Source organism: Hydra vulgaris, chromosome 11 (assembly GCF_038396675.1).
Source record: "Hydra vulgaris chromosome 11, alternate assembly HydraT2T_AEP".
NCBI lineage: Eukaryota > Metazoa > Cnidaria > Hydrozoa > Anthoathecata > Hydridae > Hydra > Hydra vulgaris.
Window position 1 is genome coordinate 38,952,106 of NC_088930.1, and position 23,695 is coordinate 38,975,800.

Sequence of the window (23,695 nt, forward strand, 5' to 3'; positions counted from 1 at the left end):
GAATTGATTAATAAAGACGTAAGTCTGTTTTGATTAATATTTTAATTAATTATTTGATTAATATTTTAAATTTGATTAATTAATTGATTAATAAAGACGCAAGTCTGTTTTTTAGCTTATTTCTCGATCGCAAAAGCGTATATTCGTAGGACTTATCTAAAATCATAAACTATGATCCAACTCAAAAACTCCTTCGCAAAGTTCAGAATACTTTACGAAATCTGAAAACAAAGTTTACAAAAAATGAATATAGATCAATTTATCCAAGTGACGCCACTCCTCCACGATTATATGGTGTCATCAAAGCACACAAACCAAATAATAACTACCCAATGCGAATTATAGTAAGCACAATAGGATCATCTACATATAAATTATCAAATTATTTAGTAAATTTCATCCAACCTACCTCCAATCTTAACAAAACAAAACTTCGAAATTCAAAACAGTTTGTTGAGTGTGCTCAATCATGGTATATCGATCCTGGTGAATTTCAAGTTTCCTTCGATATTGTTAATCTTTACCCTTCAATACCAGTTAAAGAATCAATCGATATTTTATTAGAACAACTCCGTAACAGTCCTGTCTTTAAATCAAAATTATCTTTTTCAGAAATAAAAATACTTTTAGATTTGTGTCAAATTGTTATTTTTTATATGAAAGCAACATACACACATTGGAAGATGCTGGTCCTATAGGTTTATCATTAATAGTAGTAATGGCAGAGAGTTTTCTACAACATTATGAAGAAAAAGCGTTACTACAGGCACAATATCTTACACCACCAATATGTGTAAAATCATTTAAAAAATATGTAGATGATATCCATTCCCGTTTTATAAATGAGGCAGAATCAGAACGTTTTCTTGACTTGTTAAATAATCAACACACAAATATCAAGTATACGATTGAAAAAGAAAGTGATTCACACACAATAAATTTTCTCGATCTCTCAATAACAAATAACAAATCCGGAACATATCTTTTTAATATCTATCGCAAAGATGCAATAACTAATGTGCAAATAAAGCCGCATTCTTGTCACGATCCAAAAATAATTTATGGTGTATTTAAAGGTTTTATCCAAAGAGCTTTTGCATTATGCAGTAAAGAACACATAAATCATGAATTAAAGTTTCTAACAGAAATGTTTACAGAAAATGGTTATAATAAAAAAATACTTCAAAACATTGTCTAAAAAACTAAAAACAATAAGCAAAATAAGCAAAATAATCAACAAAACAACAACAATAACATCAAAAAACTAGAACCAAAATATATTTCTCTACCATGGGTACCAAAATTAAGTAACCAATTAAAACAGATATTTAAAAGTGTAGGCTATACTCCAGTTTTTAAATCACCAAAAAACCTTCAACAATTAATAACTCAAAAAACAAGCCTCGACTTCCCAACAACTCTCACCCAGGAGTCTACAAACTGGAGTGTTCGTGTGGAAAGTTCTATGTAGGTGAAACAAAACTCAAGGTTTCAACTCGCATTTGCCAACATCAAAACATACTTTTGAGGGAAAATGGAAAAATTCGGCCGTAGCGGGGCATTCCAGAAATTGCCATGGTGCTGTTGGCTGGAATAATAACAACACTGTTAAAGTAGAGGAAGACTATTTTAAGAGAAAAGTGAGAGAGTCCTTGGAAATACAGTTTCACCAGTGTTCTCCGGGTGAAGGCGGTTTAAATGAAGACGACGGTGATTACGTCACATCGTCGTTTTGGAAACTTTATTTTTCTTTTTTAAGACGCAAGAACACATTACATTGAAGTTTTATTATTTGTTTGTTTTTTTAACGGTTTTTTATATTACTTGAATAACAAGGGTATATATAACCCCTAGAAATATTGTAATTTATTATAAGAAAGAGGATAAGTTTACATACTATACCAGATGTTTCAACTTAATTAATGAAATTAACGGAAATTAACGGATCAACGAAAATTCACGAATAAATATCGGTCCGTTAAAAAGTTTTAACGGAAATTTTCCGTTAATACCATTCGTTAAAATTTTTTAACTTTACGGACGTTAACGGTAACGGACGGATTTACCGGACGGAAAAATCAAACGCCCATGCTTAGCTGTTCAGACCCGGGTTATGGTAAGTCTGTTCCACACAGACCATTTTTATACTTATTCCTAATATCATTTCTTTAATTCTATAGTTTTAGTAAACGGTAGAAAAGTGTTTTTGAATTTTTTTTTGTCTTTTTCGCATACTTAAAGCTCATTAAACTCTCGCCCGGTTTATTTGTTTTGAAATAAAAAGTTTGAATGTAACATCAAAAATGTTTGAATGTAATATCTACTTTAGGAAAGAAAATTGTCTGTGTTTGATGCGCAAATTTATTTAATTGATTACATAAATTAACGTAGATGACAATAACTTGACGATTTTCTCGGTGCTTATTCTCCCAGTCTCCCTCCTCCGTACATTATTCGACAGGTGAGAAGAGTTATTTTAATTAAAAGTAATCAAGACAGCCTTCCGATTCCCAAATTGTTCTTAAAAAAATAACAATGCCAAAAAAAAACATAGTAGAACAAAGTAATTAGCAATTACGCAATTAGTTGTTAAAAAAGTTAGGCAATGTTACCAGGAAACAATATTATTTTTACCCCAATTGTGTAGAACTCTTGCGTCTTCTTAACTGTTGACTTATGATTAATAAAGTAAACTTCAAATTATGAAAATTAGCATAATTTTAGTCCTATATAACTTGAATGATAGCATCCATTATACTACGGCCTGGTAAGAAACCGAGTTGTTTATTGAAGACCCAGATGAGCTCAATGGACAAATGTTGACTTATGAATAATAAAGTAAATTTCAAATCATGAAAATTTACTAAACTTAAACCATGTTTCGACAAACAAAAAACTATAAAAAGTATAACACATCATAGTTTTTATTTAATTTTTCTTAAGAAAGTTGTGCAGAGATAGTCCAATTTGCTTAAGACGCTAAAGTAAAAATGAAACTGAAGTTTATGAAGTGTTGTGCACTTTTATCTACTGATTTTATCAATCAAGATTCTCATTGAGTAGGATGCCAAGGTATTTGTTGCTGTTAACAGTTTCAAGCTCAGTGCTAATGAGAATGGGCCGTGGTAGAGTATGGTTGTCAGAGCACCTGCCATTAATTCTACTGACTTTACATTTTGAGCTATTGAGATTCATACCACCTACCTTAGATAGTGCAACACCATCAACAATGAATTGAGGTAAGTTGTCAGGAACTTTATTGTAGATAATTTAGATCAGAATGTCATTATCATTTTTTTTTGAGAAGTATGCTAATGACAGAATATGCTAATGACAGAATGTCATTAGCATATTTATTTATTATTATCTTTAGCATGACTTAAGAAGAAACCAAACTGTTTATTGAAGACCCAGATAATCTCAATGGACAATATATTTTGTAATAATGAGTTCAAAAACTTTGCTTAATGCGGATGTAATACCGATTGGACGATAGCTATTGGATAAGAGCGGGTTTGTGATTTTTGGAATAGGTATTTTTTGTGGTGGCTTCCATTGATCAGATGGTTCCATTGTTTTCTATAAGACGGTTGAATAGACTATATAGCAATGGGGGGACTTCTAAGCAATTCTGTTTATTGTTTTTTCTGTTTGTTTTTTGTTTGCTGTATAATAATATTTGTAATAAGACCATTTACATATATAATAAATGGCCGGAACTAGAAGAGATATAGTCTAATCACCAAGTCCCTTTTATATTGCGCTGTAAGTTTATATTAAATATATATATATATATATATATATATATAAACTATTATTAAATACAGATATTACAAATGTTAAAAACAATAATATAATATAAGAAATTTTTTTTATCATAAAATAAATACTCACTATGCATATATACTATAGTGATGGCTTTTTTTTGGTTATTAAATCGTTTAAAAGAAATTTTTTAAATCGAATTCTCTTTTCTAATAAGAACCGTTTAGATTCTTTTTTTAACTGTTTTGAAGAGTATTTTAAAACAGTTTTATTTAAAAAAATTTTAAACAAGTTTTTCCAAAGAAACGGTCCTTGATATTGTATTTGAAAAGAACTTATTTTTAAGTAAGCTCTTTGTTTTATGGGGTATTATTGAGAAATACGCCACAAAATTAAATATTTCTAAAGTAAGAATAAAATAAATTAGGAGATAAACGATGTTTTGTTTTTTTATTTTCAGCAATCAATAGCCTCATCAGTAGTAAGATATTTGAACCAGTCACTAAGAGATCTTGCAAAAATGTTGAAGACATTACGAGCTTGTATAAAAAAGTACTTAAAAATGCTGTAACTAAAGCATTTCATAAGAGAATTTAACGCAAAAAAGAAGTTGATAAAACTAATGGCGCATAAAAGTATGTGTATAATTGAAAATGACATAACATATTGCAAGGCGAACTTTTCACAACTTCTTAATCACCAATTTTACTATGAGAACAAAGATAAACATGTCAATGATCAATTTAAATATACGTATATATAAATAAATATATGTATTTGAAGAGAAAAATTTGCATCTAAGTTTCTTGTTTTGCAAACAATTTCCAGCTATGGTGTGTAATCATGGTCAGCGCGAGTAGTGTCACGTGGGTGAGGATGCCATTAACATTTTTGCTGACTAAAAAAAAAGGTCTCCGTTTTTTGAAATTTGCCGACTGACTTGTCTAAAAGGTCTACATATGCCGACTAATTTGTCTCAAAAGGGTCAAATTTGCCGACTAAATGACAAATTTAGTCGGCAAATTTGACCCTTTTTTAAAATTTAACGAAAAGTTCATCTATGGAGGGAGGGGGGTCACAAACTCCCTTTGCGCCGGCCTTGTACGCAATCAATCTTAGTAATGTTGTCACTAAGTAGACCTTGACTGTCGATCTCTGCATCAGAGACTGCCTCCAAAAAAGTGAAAATACAATATAGTTTTTTCGCTAAAAAATTTTATACAATTGAAACTAGTTGCGTAAAACACTATATTATAGCTCTGACTTAGTTCATCGAGCACTTTCTTGATAGTGTATACACAAAACAGCATCTCTACATATATATATATATATATATATATATATATATATATATATATATATATATATATATATATATATATATATATATATATATATATATATATATATATATATATATATATATATACACAGAGAGAGAGAGAGAGAGAAAATATTTAATTTTTTTATCTTTTTTAAATATTGACTTGAGCAAATTCTAATAAATCATTAGAGGCACATCCAATGATTTGATGTTGACCTCTCAGTGCACTATGCCTTACTAAGCGGAAATACGATTTCTTTAGAATTATTCTAATTTTAACTTTTTAAACATTTTTTAACGAAATTAGGTTTGCAGTTTCTAATTAAAAAAAAAAGTTATTTAAATTTTTTTCAAATTTGCTTTTTTAGGAGAGGAAAAAAATAAAACGTCTGCATTATACATATATATTTTTAACTTCATCATAAGTTAAATTAATTCAAAACCAAGAAAAACTAAAAATAATAAAATCCATTAACATATGTAAAGAAGATGGAGGAGTTTTGTTATTAATTTTACTTGTGAACTCTCATTAAAATAAATAAGTATTTTTTGAATAACAAATTTATGTAGCTCGGCTGTTTCTTTTTTGCCCCTGCTACTTGAAACTCAGAAATATGAAAACCATATTTCTAAACATTTTTAGAATTTCAGTAGTCTTTTGAATTTCACAATATAAACATGCATGGATGGCACCATGGCCAGAAAACCTTATAAACATAGGAAAAGCTAGTGTATCTAGCTGGACAATATCTAAAATTTGTTTTATTTCCTGATATGTTTCAGGAATATATTCAGCAATAACAATAAATTGTAAACGTAGCAGACCAGATCTTGAATAATTTACTGGATTTTTTCTGCTTCATTTGTTCTCAGGATGACAAACTCTTACCATCCGAGGTTGTGTACAGGTGGCTACAGGGCCGCCTATATTATATATGTCCCTCGCGACCCCCCGCCTTTCGGCGGCACTGGATGGCTAAAAACCGATTGCCTGATTTTGCTTATGTTATGATTATTTTTTCCGTGATTGTGAAAGAAAGAACACGTTCTGCACTGTGCAAACCTAATGTTATAACGTTTTTTTACAGCAGTTAATTTGCAGCATTACTGCTCTAAGCCACAACCTAAACATATGTTGTTAATGATAATTAGAATGTACCGACATTTATTGAATGTACCAACATTTAGAAAAACTTCAATTTGTATTAACTTTAACTGAGGTTTAAAACAGATCTTTAATGTGTTTTCTGGAGTGATAGAAGATCTCTAATTAATTTCAATTCGAATAATATCAGACTCGTGCTTCTTAGAACTCTAATCAATTTAAATATAAACTATTTAGAATTGACATTTGATACACATCTTTATAATTCAACAGATATTTTAATATTTAATAGTGACAAGTTATTACTATTGCTCGACCAATATTACCTAGTTGCATCGATATCGTTAGACCTATATTACCTAGTTGCATCGATATCGTTAGACCTAAATTACCTAGTTGCATCGATATCGTTAGACCTATATTACCTAGTTGCATCGATATCGTTAGACCTATATTATCTAGTTGCAATTTTACCAATGTAATCTGTTATCATAGTAAATTAGGAAAAATATTTTTGTGATATATACATGTACCTGCTGATGGACATATCTTTATATGATATAAGATACCTGATACAACTTGTCCTTAAGTATATGTACATATTATATTCTTACAAATGCAATTAACTTTAAAATAAACTTTTCAATCTTTTGTGTCTATTTGGTCCGGGGATACCTTTTGTTTCAAGCATGTTTATATTGTCTAATCGTATAAAGATTATTAAGAAGGATTATCACTTTTGTTTTGTTATTTATCGGATTTTAGAGTCTCATGTCATTTGGTATTAAAAATAGTCTAACAACGTTTCATTTATCGCAAGTACCAAGACTCGAGTCTTAGAACCTCGGAGGGAATTTACTCAAGTCAATATTTGTTGTAAATAATAAGGACTTTTATGTCACCAAAGTTATTTTAAAATTATTCGTAGGGTTTTTACCCCCCCCCCCCTTCTACATGTCTTAAAATGAACCTCAGAATTTAAAAAATGTTTAATTTTTAATTTCTCAAAAAATATATTAATCATGGCTAATTATTTATTATATATAAGTATGACTTTTGGGTCAATTTTTGACATAGAGTCATTATATGCGCGAATAAAACATTTAAAAAAAAAATCTTATTTAATAAAAAAAAAGATCAAACTCAATGACCAAACTTAGGCGATACTACTTTAAACAGAACAAATCTAATGCATGTCATATTGATTCCAAGCTATTAGATAAAAAATATTATTTCTCATTCACAGAGTGGTTTTCAAAACTATTTCCCATATTTCAAATCTAAATTCTCATATAGTTATTTTAAATAAGAGTTTCAAATATCATCAAAATAAGTATATTATAAAATTTTACATAAATAACCTTACATTTTTTCGTACAAAATAAAAAATAAAATTTCCACAAAATATATTTTTACTAAATACAAATACCCGAAAATACATAAATGCAAATATATATAATAAATATATATATATATATATATATATATATATATATATATATATATATATATATATATATATATATATATATATATATATATATATATATATATATATATATATATATTAAAATTTTTGCATTCAAAATCAGGAGTAAATTACTGTTAAGTGACGCTCTTCAAAATTATGCAAAACTTTTTCCGGAATATTAACAATCACTTTAACAATCTCAGTTTTAGTGGGTTTATTTTTGTCCATCAAAACCCCAGTGGGGCACTTTAATTGCTCCTTTAAAGCCTAAATTTAGTTAAAAAATAATAAACATTAAAGAAATATCAAACAGATAAAATAATAATACTACTAATTAATAAGAGAGACTTAACACTAATTGAACAAAAATTAATTAAAAATCATACTGATTCAGAACCAAGGCATAACTAACTAAATACATTAAATTTATTATTTAAAATATTGTAATATAATACTCTCCACATTAGGATAATTTAAGCGTTTATTTATTTTTAGATCAAAAACCCTGTATTAGCCAAATTCATTTCAGAAGCCTGGTCTCGAAATTAATTCGATGTAGGGAAAAAAGTAAAGATGGCTACTTTGTTATTAAAAAAAATCAACTAAACAATACAGTCGCTGCTAGTTCTCTATTAGTTCCTAATTCATCATGATTAAAAACCTAAATGATTAAAAAGATACTTTCGAGGAATTGCAAAAGAAAATGCAAATGTGTTTACATTTTTTAAAGCTAAAAGAAAAAAAGGAAGCCTAATAGGCTATTGAATATTGTTATTAAATAGCAAACATGTATTTTTAATGAAGTATCTCTTAAAGTACCGAAAATTACAGCTGAATGGTCATCAAATAAGATATTTTACGATAAGAAAATTAGTGAAGATATCGTTTACAGGTATTGTGACCATAAAAAGGAAGGGAACTGCGTCTTCCTGAAAAAACAAAAAATGCTACAAAGTTGCAAAATAAAATAGTTACCTGGTTAATTGCTACATGCATTAAATCTATGAGTATAAAATTATATATTAACTATTTGAGATCAGTTGTTTTACTTTTTGATTTATTTATTCATAAAATAGAACATTGAAGTTGTCCTGTTAGTTCTAGTAGGTTGTGTACTGGGTTTACTTTCACTATTGTGTTTACTTACTTTCACTTTTGTGTTTTTTTAAAACACAATAATGATAAAATACTAAAATTTAGGCTCTTTTTTTTGCACAGAACAGTTACAAAGTGTAATCATTTTTTAAAATTAACTGAGTCCTAAATAAAAAAGATGACAATTGCTATATCAGCATATCCAGAACTAAACTATTTTTAAACAGATGTATCATTGTTTAAAAATTGAAATAACACTTTTAAGAAATGGCTGTTTAGTTGTAACGTGTTTATTTTGTACAAATGAAATTGAAATTTGAAAGCGAATTATTTGTCTGTCAACATTTATGTTATAAATGCTCACAAAGAACTGCCTTTGTTTTATCAGATTATATTTGTTTTAATACCTCATTATTTGATCCAATTATACTTCACATAGATAACAATAAAATTGATCAAATTATAATAATACTTAAAGAAACTTCTTCTAACACTTTTAAAAATAATACCAAAATTGTTGCTAATATCATTCGAAATAAGACTGAAAATACTGATGTACAAAGAACATATGATGGTTTAAAAGGCATAGCATATTTCTCATTAGTAGATAACTTTTTAATACTGGTATTGTAAATATTGATTTTAGTAACCATATGGCTCCAAAATGATATGGTATTCATTACATAAGCATAGAACAAAATGCAAAAAATTGTGTTGGGCCATGAAAAACAAGTAGAAAATTTTCTTCAATTTTATGTTCAATGCCAGCTACAGGTTGAGTGTACAGATGTAATACATCAAACATTTTTAAATTAAACAAATTAATACCTTATTAGTAATTGTTGAAGAAACAGTAAATTCAATATATGATTAATAGAAAATGAAAAACTGAAATTATCTTGAAATCAAGTTTTGCAATCTAATTTTGTTATGTTAAAAGTTAAATTTGACAATCTGGTTTTGTTATGTTAAAAGTTAAATTTGACAATCTGGTTTTGTTATGTTAAAAGTCAAATTTGACAATCTGGTTTTGTTATGTTCAAAGTCAAATTTGACAATCTGGTTTTGTTATGTTAAAAGTCAAATTTGACAATCTGGTTTTGTTATGTTAAAAGTCAAATTTGACAATCTGGTTTTGTTATGTTAAAAGTTAAATTTGACAATCTGGTTTTGTTACGTTAAAAGTTAAATTTGACAATCTGGTTTTGTTATGTTAAAAGTCAAATTTGACAATCTGGTTTTGTTATGTTAAAAGTCAAATTTGACAATCTGGTTTTGTTATGTTAAAAGTCAAATTTGACAATCTGGTTTTGTTATGTTAAAAGTTAAATTTGACAATCTGGTTTTGTTATGTTAAAAGTCAAATTTGACAATCTGGTTTTGTTATGTTAAAAGTTAAATTTGACAATCTGGTTTTGTTATGTTAAAAGTCAAATTTGACAATCTGGTTTTGTTATGTTAAAATCATTAAGAAAAGTTATAAAAAACTTAAAGTTTTTTGTAATTTTTTTGAGATAAAAGCAATTTTAACATTTTGAAAATTTTACTTTTGAATTTGTATATATAAAGGGTTCCTTTTATAATTTTTATAACAATAATTTTCTCTTTGTTGAATTTTATTTTTGTTTTTTCATATCACTTTGTTTTAATAATTGATTTAAGTTTTTTTTGCATCTTTTTTCTTATTATTTAACTGAAATAATAAAGTCTGGCAAATTGTTTGTATTTCTGGCAAATTGTTTGTATTAAATCTCTCTTTTTATAAACTTGTTTTAAACAACTTCATACAGGTTTTTTGTACACTTTCTGATCTTGGTAAACGATAGTATTTGAGCAGACCATTCAAATTTTTTGATTTAAAATTTTTATAAAGCATAAAGCAGATGCACAATACAATTAAAGCGTTTTAAAAATTTAGCCAGAAAAAGTATAAATATTAAGATGTGGAACACTTGTTGATACTTTATCAAACTGAAAAGCGACCATTTTTTATTTTTTTTTCCTACATTGTAAACATAAGTGTGCGGACCGCGTCTAATGAATTTGGCTAATTCTAAAAACTTGCAGATAGATCAAACTTAGAATAGTTTTATGATAAATTTCAATATAATTAAGCTACCAAGAATAATTAATACCTATTCCAAAAAAAATCAGTATTTTGTCATAATATATTATTAGAGTATATATAATCAAAAAATATATATAATCAAAATATATTAATAAAATATTTATAAAATTTATTTTAAAGTAAAAAAAAATTAACAACATAATTTATTTTCAATAATTCTTTACATTGAATGCAAATTGAAACAAAAAAGAAAAATTAGTTAGTACGATGATTTTGATGTTTTATAACTTATAAATTTTACGTACAACAAGAAATGCCGCTTAAACACTTAAATTAAAACAGTATTTCGGAAAGGTGGGAGTATTTAGGGAGCAGGTTAAGATCATGAGTTTCATGATATTAAAAAAAAGTTTTCTTTAATTTTCTTTTTTTAATAGAAACAAGACTAACAAATTAATATATCTATGGTTAGCGGACTAAAAAAAAAGTCAAAAATTCCATATTTTCTTTCAATAATCCTAACTTGACTGTTTTTTTATCATTACATAACTGTACATAATCAGAAATAATACTACTGATTTATGTGTAAATAAAGCAGATAAATCAGAAATAATACTACTGACTTATGTGTAAATAATATTTCTGATTTGTTTTTGTAAAGTTATGTGTAGAATAAAAACAGTCAAATTGATGTTATAAAAACAAATATGGAGTTTTTAACTTATGTTTTTTAGTCTGACAACCAGAGATGTAACTGTCTCAATGATTTTATACAAGTTTTTTTTTTATAAAGTTTTTATACAAAAAATTTTTTTCGATGGGATTAAACCTTTGTTTATTTCTTCTGTAACTTCATTAACTTTGTGTTGACTGCTCATTAGGGGTGTTCAGAAAAAATAATTTTAGAATTTGAAAAACCAAACCGTCTAGATTTGAAACAAATATGTTTAAACTTACTCACAAAAAATTTCAGCACCATTGAACCGCTATTTCCTTGCCCTTAAAGCACATGTTTGGAAAAAATAGGACACAAAAATGACCAAAAACAGATTACTTTAAGTGTCTTGAGGGCAAAGCTAGCATAAATAATTATAATAAATTTTTTTTTCAGGGTCAAGATAAATATCTGCATTTTTGATTAAAAAAGTATGGTTTATTTTTCTTTTCAAAAAACAGTCTAATTTACATTTTAAATTGGCTAAAAAACATTTATTACGTGGTATGGTGTTATTTTTATAATTTTTTTAACAATTAAATTCAAATTTGTTATATAGATTCATAACATAACACAATTTGCAAATGTATATATTCAAAATAAGAATAGAATTACTCATTTTATGTACATTTATTTATGTTTGTAATATTTTAATCAGAATAAAATAAAATACTCCTTAAGTTATGACTGCAATTAATTAATTTATCTTCAAAAACCACACTTCGCACACTTTTATTGCAAAAAATATTCTTTATGAGCAGTACCAATGATATTCTGAAAAAATCAAACATGTGCCAAAGTACCTTATATCAAGTGGTCTTTAAAAACAAATCATTAACAATTTTTAACAAAATCAAAACAAGAAATAAAAAGGTTTTTTCAAATTTACCAAAAAATTTGATTTTGTAACAAATCTGGTTTTTGCATATCATGATTCAATATTACTTAATAAATCAAAAAAAAAATATTTTGAATATTTAAAAAGATTTTGTAGAAGTTTCTTCTATAGTTTATCTAATTAATCTTTTTTTTTTGTTCATGTTTTTTTTCTTCGCTAAGGAGGAAAGACTATCAGATAATCTTTTTTTGGTAAGACTGGTGGAGCTTTTCCCAGAAATCCTAAAAGCAGAGCAAACTCTGTCAACTGATATCATTCTGTTCTATTTTTCCTTTTCGTTGTTGTAACGATGGACAAATTGCTGCATCAGGATCTTTCTCAGTACTAGCATCTCCTTTCTGATGTCTTTCTTTTTTTGTTTTTATTTTTAAAGTGTTCAGTCTTAAGCATTTTAAATGAAAGAATTGCACCTGCAATTTTTTGTTTTTCATGCGAAGGCAAATCCTCATCCAATAGAGCTTGTGGAATTATAGTTGAGTCCAAGTACTAAGTGTGCTTGTAAAGCGAATCAAGCACAGCATCAACTGCTTATGGATTCCAACAAATGTTTCTAAATTAATGCATCTGATGGATAACTTTAATATCTAAGTTGGGGGCCTTTGACACATTACTCGATTCTAAATACCAATTGGCATAAAAACAAACCACAAACTCCTCTGTTTTGAGATTGTTTTTTTAAACAAAGTCAAGTCGAGAAAACAAAAGCTGCATTTTCAGATAGTATATTGCTTTACCAAGAAAATGGGCATCATGGATAGCTCCAGTTTTCCTGATTTTATAAACAGAAGGTGATAGATAAGACACAATTAATTAAGCAAGCTCTGTTCTGTCTTCACGTTTATCTTCTCCTGCTTTCCCCTTTCTTTCTATATATGCTTTGCAAAAGTTCATAGAATCTTCAGTAACCTTTTCACTTAAACTACCACTCACCTCCTTCCAGTTAAACTTGCACAGATCATTTGGGGCATAACTAAAATTAGGATGTTCAAATAGGCTCTTAAATTTTTGAAACAATAACTTTTCAGGTCCTGTAATCAACTCATTTGTTGTATGTTTCTAAAAATGCACTATTCTAAATTCTGTTATGTGATGCCTGCATGCTAATTCTATCTTTATGATTGAACCATTTTTGATCCCGGTATTGCTTTTGATTCAAGTTTATATTCCTTTAGTAGGTTCATAATACTTGTATATTGATCCTCACCAGAACAGGAAATTAAAGGAGGAACACCTAGTAGGTGCGTCTCACCCTCAATGTTCATAAGAACTGCCAGCCTGTCAATCTTGAACTTTTTTCCTGCATTAATTTCATAAAGAGTTTTTCTATAAAAATGTATGTATTTTCCATCAAAACACATGGATAAAGAGAAGCTTTTATTGCATTTTTTACATCCTCTTTTGCTAAAGTTGACATATTTTCATTTGCTAATTTCATCTTTCTAAACGCTGTTGATTTACTGCAATGTTCATCTGTAAGTTCAACACCAGCTTCAGTTAAAATGGCACTTGTCACTTTTTGCAAAACATTTGGCAAAACATCTATTGGAATTTCTGGAGTTAATGTACAGTTAGATTGAGATGGTTCTTTTTAAAAAGTTACTAGGTTCAAAATCAGAATCATAAGTTGAATCAGAATTCAAATCAGAATTGAATTCAATTTCATAAGATTCGCACATCCTTCGTCTTATTTTTCTTTCCGTTACTCTCTGCTGTCTACAAGCATAAATAATACTAATTATAACAAAATATCTTATAAGAAAAATATTACTTAATACTTTTAATTCTTAAGTTTTACCTTTCTACTAAATTTTTTATCCTCTATCCCAAGAATAAACTTTCTTTCTCTTTACTGATTTTCCAAAAATATCAATCCTTCGAGCTTATCCTTGTTAGATCTCTTTTTGTCAGTTCTAGTAATGTTCTTCAAATCTAGCTTGCCTACCCAAAAAACTTTTTTTAAGAAATTCTTGAAGTTTTTCTGATTTGTTAAATCTTTAGGAGAGCCTCTTTTTTTGTTTTTTTGTTTTAATTAGGTACTGCTTGTCAAGTTTAATAAGATTTTTGAATAGTTGAGTGTCACTAACAACTTCAAACCCTGTTTTTATCAAGGGTTTCTTAACCATAGCTAAAACGCAGTTACAATCCAAATTTTCACATCTTTCAAAATTTTTACGAAGGGAGCATGCAACCAAAGTGATTTTTTTGGTGGTTTTAGGTAGTATAGATTGCAGGTATGCTAAATGTTGTAAAATATCCATGCCTGTTGGTAGTTGAATATCTAAATGCATATTTGTTTTTGTTCATTATACTTTATTGAGATAATTTAGATCACTCTCTATCTTAAATATTTAATATACAAATGTAATTGTTTAAGTTTCTTATAAACTAGAAATTGCCTGTAACTTTTGGTTTAGCTGCTTTAATAATAAACAATATCTTTTTTTTATTAGATTTTAACTTAAATTTGTTTTCAAACTTGCCCTTTTTATTTCCTTTATACATATTTACCGCAAAGTAAATATGTATAAAGGAAATAAAAATTTAGTACTTAACATTATCATTTATCTAAATAACCAAGAATATATTTGTAAATATTATAAAAGCCAGAAAAATACAAAATATATTATTTAAATATTTGCTATATTTTATATTGTTTTATTTCACTTGTTAAATGATATATACAATATATAAATGATATATACCCATTATATCTTAATTTGTGTTTCATATCACTACTTATAAAATTAAAAATATTGTAGTTATAAGTTATGAACATATTTTTTTGTTTGGTAATGGTATTAAACATACATAAAATGAGTAATTCTATTCTTATTTTGAATATATACATTTGTAAACTGTATTATGAATCTAAATAACAAAGTTTGAATTTAATTGTTGAAAAGATAATAAAAACAATGCCACACCACATAAAAAACATTTTTAGGCGATTTAAAATTTAAATTATACTGTTTTTTGAGAAGAAAAAAAAAACCATACTTTTTTAATCAAAAATGCAGATATTTATCTAAACCCTCAAAAAAAAATTTATTATAAGTATTTATGCTAGCCTTGCCATCAAGACACCTAAAGTAATCCGTTTTTGGTCATTTTTTGATCCTTTTTTTCTCCAAACATTGCTTTGAGGGCAAGGAAAGAGTGGTTCAATGGCGCTGAAATTTTTTGTGAGTAAGTTTAAACATATTTGCTTCAAATCTAGACGGTTTGGTTTTTCAAATTCTAAAATTTTTTTTTTCTGAACACCCCTACTGTTCATGAAAGTCAATTTAGGACATTTATAGGATGAAATATAATCTGTTTTACTTCTTCTGCAGTTATAATATTATGGGTAAGAACAGGCATTAGTTACTCTAATCAATAAGATGTTTAAGGCTTGTTGCATCAGGGTTATTTTCTGAAGTTTTAAAGAAAAAAAATACTTTTAAAGCTTTATGGCTTCCGGGTTTCTATTTTTACAAAAAAATGCTTACCATTGATTTATACCATAGACCATGACCTAATCATGACATTAAACTTCTCGGATATTGGGGCAAGTAAGACTACTGAGTTTTGGTGAAAACAATTTAGAGACAATAACTAAGAGAAAGAAAATCAGATTGAAGGAAAAAAATTCCCATTTAATTGAGGGTAATGGTAGAAGGAGCTTGTAAACCTTGGATGATAATTTTCCTAATGGAAGTATAAAATGCCTGAATTCCTAATTCTATAAAAAATTAATTCAACTATTCCATATTTAAATAAGAAAATAAAACTGCGAAAAACTGACCAGGTCAACAAGTGTAGAATTCAAACATATATACCACACTGAATGTTCAACTGCAGGCATAACAATATCAACTGCTTCACTTGAAGATCTCAGAATATTAAAAACTTAGCCTTCCAACTCATGTTCTGAGACCTAAATTCTCCAGTCAATTAGCTATCAAGTGTCGCAGTTAAAACTCATTTGCATGGAGCCTACAAATTAGCCAATTGCTACTTATAAAACTTTATCATTACCTTTCATTTACATGAACTCAAATAAATTTTGAGCAACTTTTTCTTTGTGCTTAATGTTTTTAAATCTTTTCAGGCGCAAAATAGAAAAAAAACAACCAACTGTTGGGTTCATAAAATACTGCAGTTGCAGATGCAACAGTTTTTGATGTTCGAGATACCTAACTTCCAGACATGAGGCAAACTCCAAAAAATTTATGTTTATACTTATATCAAAAAAGAATGCTTTGCAAAAGGTTGCAATGATTGGAACCTGGGAACAAAATAGCCCTAAAATTTTAGCTACACTTGCCCCAAACGTGAGAGCAACAAGTTGATAAAAAAAATTTTATACTATTCTTAACAAAATCTAAAATCATTGATAAATTTTAAAATTGACTCAAAAATCTTTTTAAAATTTATTGATGAATATAAACTTGGTTGAGAATAGTAAAAAAAAGTATTTTATCAACTTATTGCTCTCACGTTTGGGGCAGGTGTAGTTAAAATTTTAGGGCTATTTTGTTCCCAGGCTCCAATCATCACAATTTTTTGCAAAGCATCCTTATTTAATATAAGTATAAACATTTAAATTTTTAGAGTTTTCTCCGTGTCTGGAAGTTAGGTATTTCAAACATCAAAAAATGCTACATCTGCCTTGTACTGTATAAAACTATTCTTTTATTTTCAGCAGGGTATGGCCAACAATAAAAATTTCATATTATTAACTCTAGAGTAATAATAAAAAATATTTAGTTTACCAATTGTTAATAGTTATTATTAGTCCTGCATTCAACTTTCAAAAAGCTTTTTAGAGAAAAGCATCTTTATGTTTCCCTAACTCATACAACTTACAATTTTTTAAGCCTTCTGTCAACTGCTTTTGCTACTGTAATTAGTTTTAATGTTTGCTTTGTATATTTTTTTATATTTTGTATATCTATAGGTTTTATACATTCTTCTATCAACTGCTGTTAGTCTTTAACTCACTTCTAATTCCTAGTAACTCCAGAGATCATCTCTGGAGTAACTCCAGAGATAATATTTTAAAAATCCAGAAACACTTTGGAAGAAAAATCCGTTTATTTCCCTCGTATATGTCTTAATTTAGCTTTAAATTGATTTCTTGAATTCTTGAATTGATTGCTTTCTTAATTTTATTGAAACTTTTTTTCTTTTATATACTGATAATAACTGAAAAAGTTTATAAACAAAATGCAAAAATATATTTTAAAACAATATATTTTTGAATTTATATTTATGGAAAACTATTTAGTAATCTGGAAAAACTAAAAGTTAAAAGAAATATCTGGAATTCCAAATATATCTGGAGAAAGATGGTTACATAAACTCTAAATTTAAAGAGTGGCTGTCTGCAACCTTAGCGGAAACAAATTTGCTTAAAAAAACCCTACTTTTTACAAGTAAGACATAGTGAGTTTAATGGAAACTATTCACTGTACCATAAAGACTATATATATATTTGCTTTCAACAAGGCTGCAAACAACCACTATTAGAGTTGGAAGTTACTGGAAAAGAAAAATGAAGATTGCAGAGCAAGATAACGATTGACAGACAACTAAAAGGATTGCAAATTTTATAAATCAGGAAAGCAAGATGAAGGAAGCGAATTCCAAAGAGCTGACATTTGGGGAAAAAAACTAGACAAATAAGAGTTTTTTGAGCACTTCGGAACAGTCACAGAAAAAGGATGAGACTTAATCGAATGATGAGTAACACGAGAATGAATATTAGTAGATGGCACAAGAGACGCTAGCTCTTTAATGCAGTACCCATTATAGTATTTGTAGTAAAGAGAAAGAGAAGCAACATTACGACGATGTGATAATGGTTGGAGGTTGGCTGCAAGAGCAGGTCCAGCTATGTTTACAATGCGTTTTTGCACCTTGTCTAAAAGAGAAAGGGCATCGAAAGTAAGAGTCAATCTTACCTAGGTATTTACCTAGGCATAAAAGATCGGAAGTAAGAGTCAATCCTAGAAGATGAAGGATAGATGAATCATCGAGTACAATACCATTCATAAATATAGGAAGATCTAAATTATTGCGATAACGATTGGCTGAAAAAAATTAAGTTTTATCAGAATTAAATTTCACAACCCACTGTGAGCCCCATGCTGTAGCAATTGGAAATCATTTTAGATACAGATAAAGTTATTTCCAAATGTCAAGCAATGGATCAATCTGTTTAACGACTAACCCAGGTAGAACGCAACTAGTAGAGCCAAGAGATGATATTGATGAAAAGTTTTTAGCAAACAATTCAGCTATGTTTTTAGGTGAAGTGACAAAGTCTGAACCATACAAGAGAGGTGGAATAACAGATTTGCCCATATGACTTAAAAATTAAAAGTGTAGTTATCTAAACCATAAAAAATCTGAGATAAAAAGTCTAATATTTTGGATATGTTGCAAAATCATTTTAAACAACTAACATTGCATAGAGGAGGCCTGTCATATATTTACTACATGCGGTAGTGGTAAGAGCGCTCGCTTTTAAGCGAGAGGTTCGGAGTTCGACTCCCACCACGTCCCTGGAAGTACCGCGCTTAACTTAGTTTCTCCGCGCAGCGGCCTTGCTTGGCAAGGTTCGTGTTTCGGAGTTAAAGGGTTGTGAGAGGGTTGCACCACAAAAAAAACAAAAAAAAAAACAAAAAAAAAAAGAGTAGCCTTTTCGACTGTAGTGGCCCCCTTCGGGCCTTAGGAAGGTGAATAATCTAAAAAAAAAAAAAAAAAAAAAATTTAATTTCCGTACCTATGCCATGATTTATATACACTAAAAATATGCACAAAAAAACCTCCACCAACATAAGTTTGAAAAAGCGAATTGTCACAAAACTATCCTTTTGCAATGCAATAGAATAGTTTTGTGACTATTCCATGCAATTTTAGTCATTTTTCCAAATATTTTGGATTTTATATTTGCTTATTGGATTTGAGCAAAAGAATTTTTTAATAAACAAAACAGAATTACAAAACTGATTATATATTCATACTATTTCTCAACAAAAAAAAACTCTTTTTTCAAAAAAAATTTGCATTCTAAGCATGAGAAAAGTATATTTTTATATTAAGTTTTTTTTAAAAAATGGTGAAATCTTTTTTTTACAATCTTTTATTTATGAAATAAAACATATAATCTTTTTTATTTAATTTGTTTGTGAGATGAATTTGTCTTAAGATTGCTTTTAAAATCCCCTCAACAATGAAGTTAAATTCATTCATGCTTTGAAATTAAATTTGAAATAACTTCTAAACTATAAAATATCATACAAAACCCAATTAAATAAAGTACAAACCACTCCTAAAGAAAATTTACAATTTGTTATTTATTATTTTAATAAATGATCAGAGATTTATAAATACTTTTTTTTAGTTATATAACTATTTATTTTTTATGATCAATCTAAAAGTTTTAAAACAACTTTTATGACTAACTTTATAAGCAATAATATTTTAAACTAATAATTGTAAGAGTAGGTGATAGTATTCTTAATGTTGGCAAAACTAAACAGGTAGTAAAAATTAAACAAAGAGAAGCAGTTTATGATCGAGTTTATGCAGCAGTTTATGTTATAAAGTTAACTTTAGATGTTAAATATCATAAAAATTTACTAATTTATATGTGAAGCAGAAAGTCATTTTAATTTGTTTTCACAAAAATGATGCTACTACGCTTCAAAATTTAAAGATTTTACATACTAATTATGCAGAACTAGCATTTTTGATTTTGAATTAATTTACAACATGCTAGTGATATTAGACCCAAATATATCTATACGGGATAATTTAATGTTTATATCATTAGTATAAGATTTAAGTGTCTACTAACTTACACTTAAGCCACTGTTATAAACACAAACACATAATATATAGGTATATTATTGATTCAAAAAAGTAAAAGTAATTACCCCATTTTTACGACACCCAGTTTGTGCAAATGTAAGCATAAAATGAATACTCATTCCGTCATTTATTATTTTTTTATTGGTTTGTTTCATTTCCAGCAACTCGTAACTGTACATACTATTTGATCTCAGGTTAAAGTCTTTAGCAAGGAAACTTTGAATATTTGATAATAATTCTTTTTCAGTAACATCATTTTTGTCACTGCTCTCTTCGTTAATATCAGAATCGTCGGTACTGCTATTCATTGCTGGAGATAAAGAAATTAATAATAAACATAAAAAGATAAAACCGGACATTTTTTAAGGAAATAATTTCGTACCTAATTGGACAAAATAATATTTATAAGGCTGTGGTTATTGTTCCGACACCGGAATGCATATTTTGAAACCCTATACAGACTCAGAATAGGCAGAGATATGCGCAATCTGATTCGCTGATTTTGAAAGAGAGGCGTATGTTTAAATCAAAGCAAATGTCAAAAAATGTATTGAATAATAAAAGTGAATTAAAGTAATTTTATAAAAAACCAAATAATAATAGCAAAAAAAATTATGATTTTTCTATCCAATTTTGTGCAATATAGTACAAATGCTTATACAAACTCTCACAACTCAAAACATCCGTGATTTTCAGAATTTTTTCTTAAAAATAAAGATTTAAAAAAATTTGTTTTTCTAATTGTTTTTATAATTCTAATATATAAAAAAGACAATCATTGTAACAAACTATAAACCAGATGGTAAAACTTGACTATGCTGTGATTCTCATACGATAGATTTTTTAAAACAGTTTTGAAATTTATCTACTAATATCAATAGACTATTATTAACTTGGTATAATTTTTTTCAAATTAAGTTCCCATTTATTTAATCATTACTAAGTGTAAAAAGGTAGAAACAAGAAAGATTGCAAACATGCAAATTCACAGATGGTAAATAATATTAAATAAAGCAGCAAACTTTGATAAATTTTATATATTTATAATGCTAATAATTTATTTTATATTATATACTCCAGAAGAAAAAGAAAATATGTCTGCTCTAAAAAGATTAGAAAAAAAACCTTAAATAAAATGTACTCCATATTTACAAATTTTATGAATAGTTTCATTATGTAATTTTTGGTATAACCAATAAAAATAAGTGTTCTTTTTTAAAATTTCTGTGAATATCTCTTGTTTATTAATATAAAAACAGAGATGCGTCATGTTTTATTTTGATGTAATATAAATAATTTTTTTGAAAACTTGCTTCTTCAAATGTAAAAGCTAATTTTGATGAAGTTATTTTTATTACAAAAATTGCCACAATTAACCTTTATTTAGTTAAATTTTTTGACTTTAATACTCAGTAAAGTTTCTGATAGATTATTATCCAATTTATTATTCAAATTATTTCCATTCGATTAATATCCAATTTTCATCCTATATAATATATATAAAGAAAAATATTGATGTACGCCTTATCAGCGTTCTCAAAATTTAGGTTGAACAGTAACTTCTTCAGGGTTCGTAGATTTATATGGAACATGTAAACTTGTTTGGCAAAACATCTGTAAAAATTTTCTTTTTCCAAAATTTTAAATGTTAAACTGTTTATAATTAACAAGCTTAAAATTTATACTTTGCATATTTTAAGTACTTTACCAGAAGCCTGGTGCAATTGCATATAAACTTTGTATTGAGAATGCTTTATAGAACACGGACATTATATTTGATGAGAAACACACTTAGAAATCTTGCAAAATTGCACACATGCAAATTCAAGGGAAATATTTCAAGAGTTTATACATACAAAACACATTTTATAATAGCAAAAATATTCATAGCATGACAATATATTTTGTTCTTTTTTTTGATAATTTTCTTATCTTTTTTTTCTTACTCTTTTTTTATTAAAAAGTTCGATTTTAACCACTTAGTTTAGTTTTTGAAATCTTTTTTTTTTCAATTAATACAATACAAAAAATGCCACAATCATTTGCCATAATCCACTTTTATTTATGCCATAATCCACTTTTATTTGGTTAACTTATTTGACTTTAATACTTTTTCTTGCTTTTAATGTCAGTGTTTATATGTAACTGTACAAAAATTACTGTTCTGTAGACAAACATAAATATCACTTCTTTTGTTAAATTTTCAAATATTTTATAACTTAATGTAGCTTGCCAAAATTTTATTAAGATTTTAAAAAAGTTTTTAATGATTTAACACGATGTTTTATTAAAGTTACGTAATAAAAAAATATATCAGCCTCCTCCAAACTATCGTTGAAACAAAGCACGAACACAAAATCTCCTCAGAGCTCATATATTGAAATGGAACATGTAAGCTAGTTTGCAATTAGTACAAATTTTATTTTTTTAAATACTCTAATTTTCAACTCTTTATAATAAACATGTAAATCAGTTTATAAATAAAGTTTTTCACCAGTAGTCACGTAAAACTGCATATAAACTTTGTATGCAAAAGTGCTTCACTATTAGTCTCGTACAACATACTTATATAAACTATGTATTTGAGAATGCTTTAAGGCCAAGAGCATATTTTAAGAGAAGCACATTTGTAGATTTTTTCAAATTTACTTCAACACATTTTTTTTTAATTAACAATAGATAAAATCTTCATCACCAAGATAAACTTTATTGAAATTTTTACGACTGAAAATTCTCTTGTAAAAATAGATTTTGATTCATTTTAAACTCTGAAGAGTACTAAAATAAAATGAATTTCCTGTGTTGATAGTAACACATGACTTGTATTGATAAACATAGTATATCATTACTTTGAAATTTATTTCAAAAATCTGTTTGTTTTGATTTTATTATATTTTTCCATAGTTTATAGACTTAACTAGTTTGGAAACTCCGTAAAATCTATTGTTTAACCTTTTGACACAAAAATAGAGCGTAAATGAAACGTGACAATGCACACAAACTTTTTAACGGCGTTTATTGCTAAGTGATATTGCAAACAGATTATTCCTTTATTTCACAGATTATATGTAGCGATTATTTATAAGTGATTTTTTTTGTACATCATTGAACAGTGTTGACCGAACAATGATTAAACTTCACCGTTATATGTGTGGAGATATGATTACTCCTGTTAATTTTAAAACAATAAATTTGTATGCCAAATATAGATACAAATTCTTTGTAGCAGACCCACCACACCTGATGAAAACTGCTCAAAATTGCTTATTAAACTCTGGCGCAGGAAAAAGCACACGCTACTTGTGGAACAATGGAAAATACTTATTGTGGCAGCACATTACTCAATTGTATTATGAAGATTTAGACAATGGTTTAAAACTTATGCCTATGTTAA

At 27.5% G+C, this 23,695-nt stretch overlaps 2 protein-coding genes across 2 annotated transcripts in view; one reads left to right on the forward strand and one right to left on the reverse strand.

Annotated features, from left to right (window-relative positions):
• The first annotated feature begins 718 nt into the window (after positions 1–718).
• Positions 719–1,198, forward strand: LOC136087019 (uncharacterized). Its single transcript, XM_065809524.1, has one exon. It carries the CDS (start codon positions 719–721, stop codon positions 1,196–1,198), a length of 480 nt encoding a protein of 159 aa, XP_065665596.1.
• Positions 1,199–7,751: 6,553 nt separating this feature from the next.
• Positions 7,752–23,695, reverse strand: part of LOC105847680 (uncharacterized) — a 41,929-nt gene continuing 25,985 nt past the window's right edge. The window contains exons 2-3 of the mRNA XM_065811022.1: positions 20,367–20,611; positions 7,752–7,932 (exon numbers count right to left, since the gene is read on the reverse strand). Coding sequence (XP_065667094.1) covers positions 7,783–7,932; positions 20,367–20,611 — 395 coding nt within the window. The 3' untranslated portion in view covers positions 7,752–7,782. The remainder of the gene's footprint in view (positions 7,933–20,366; positions 20,612–23,695) is intronic.

Excerpts from the sequence above, each read along its gene's own strand:
- LOC136087019 (XM_065809524.1), top strand. The coding sequence starts at position 719 with ATGGCAGAGAGTTTTCTACAACATTATGAAGAAAAAGCGTTACTACAG.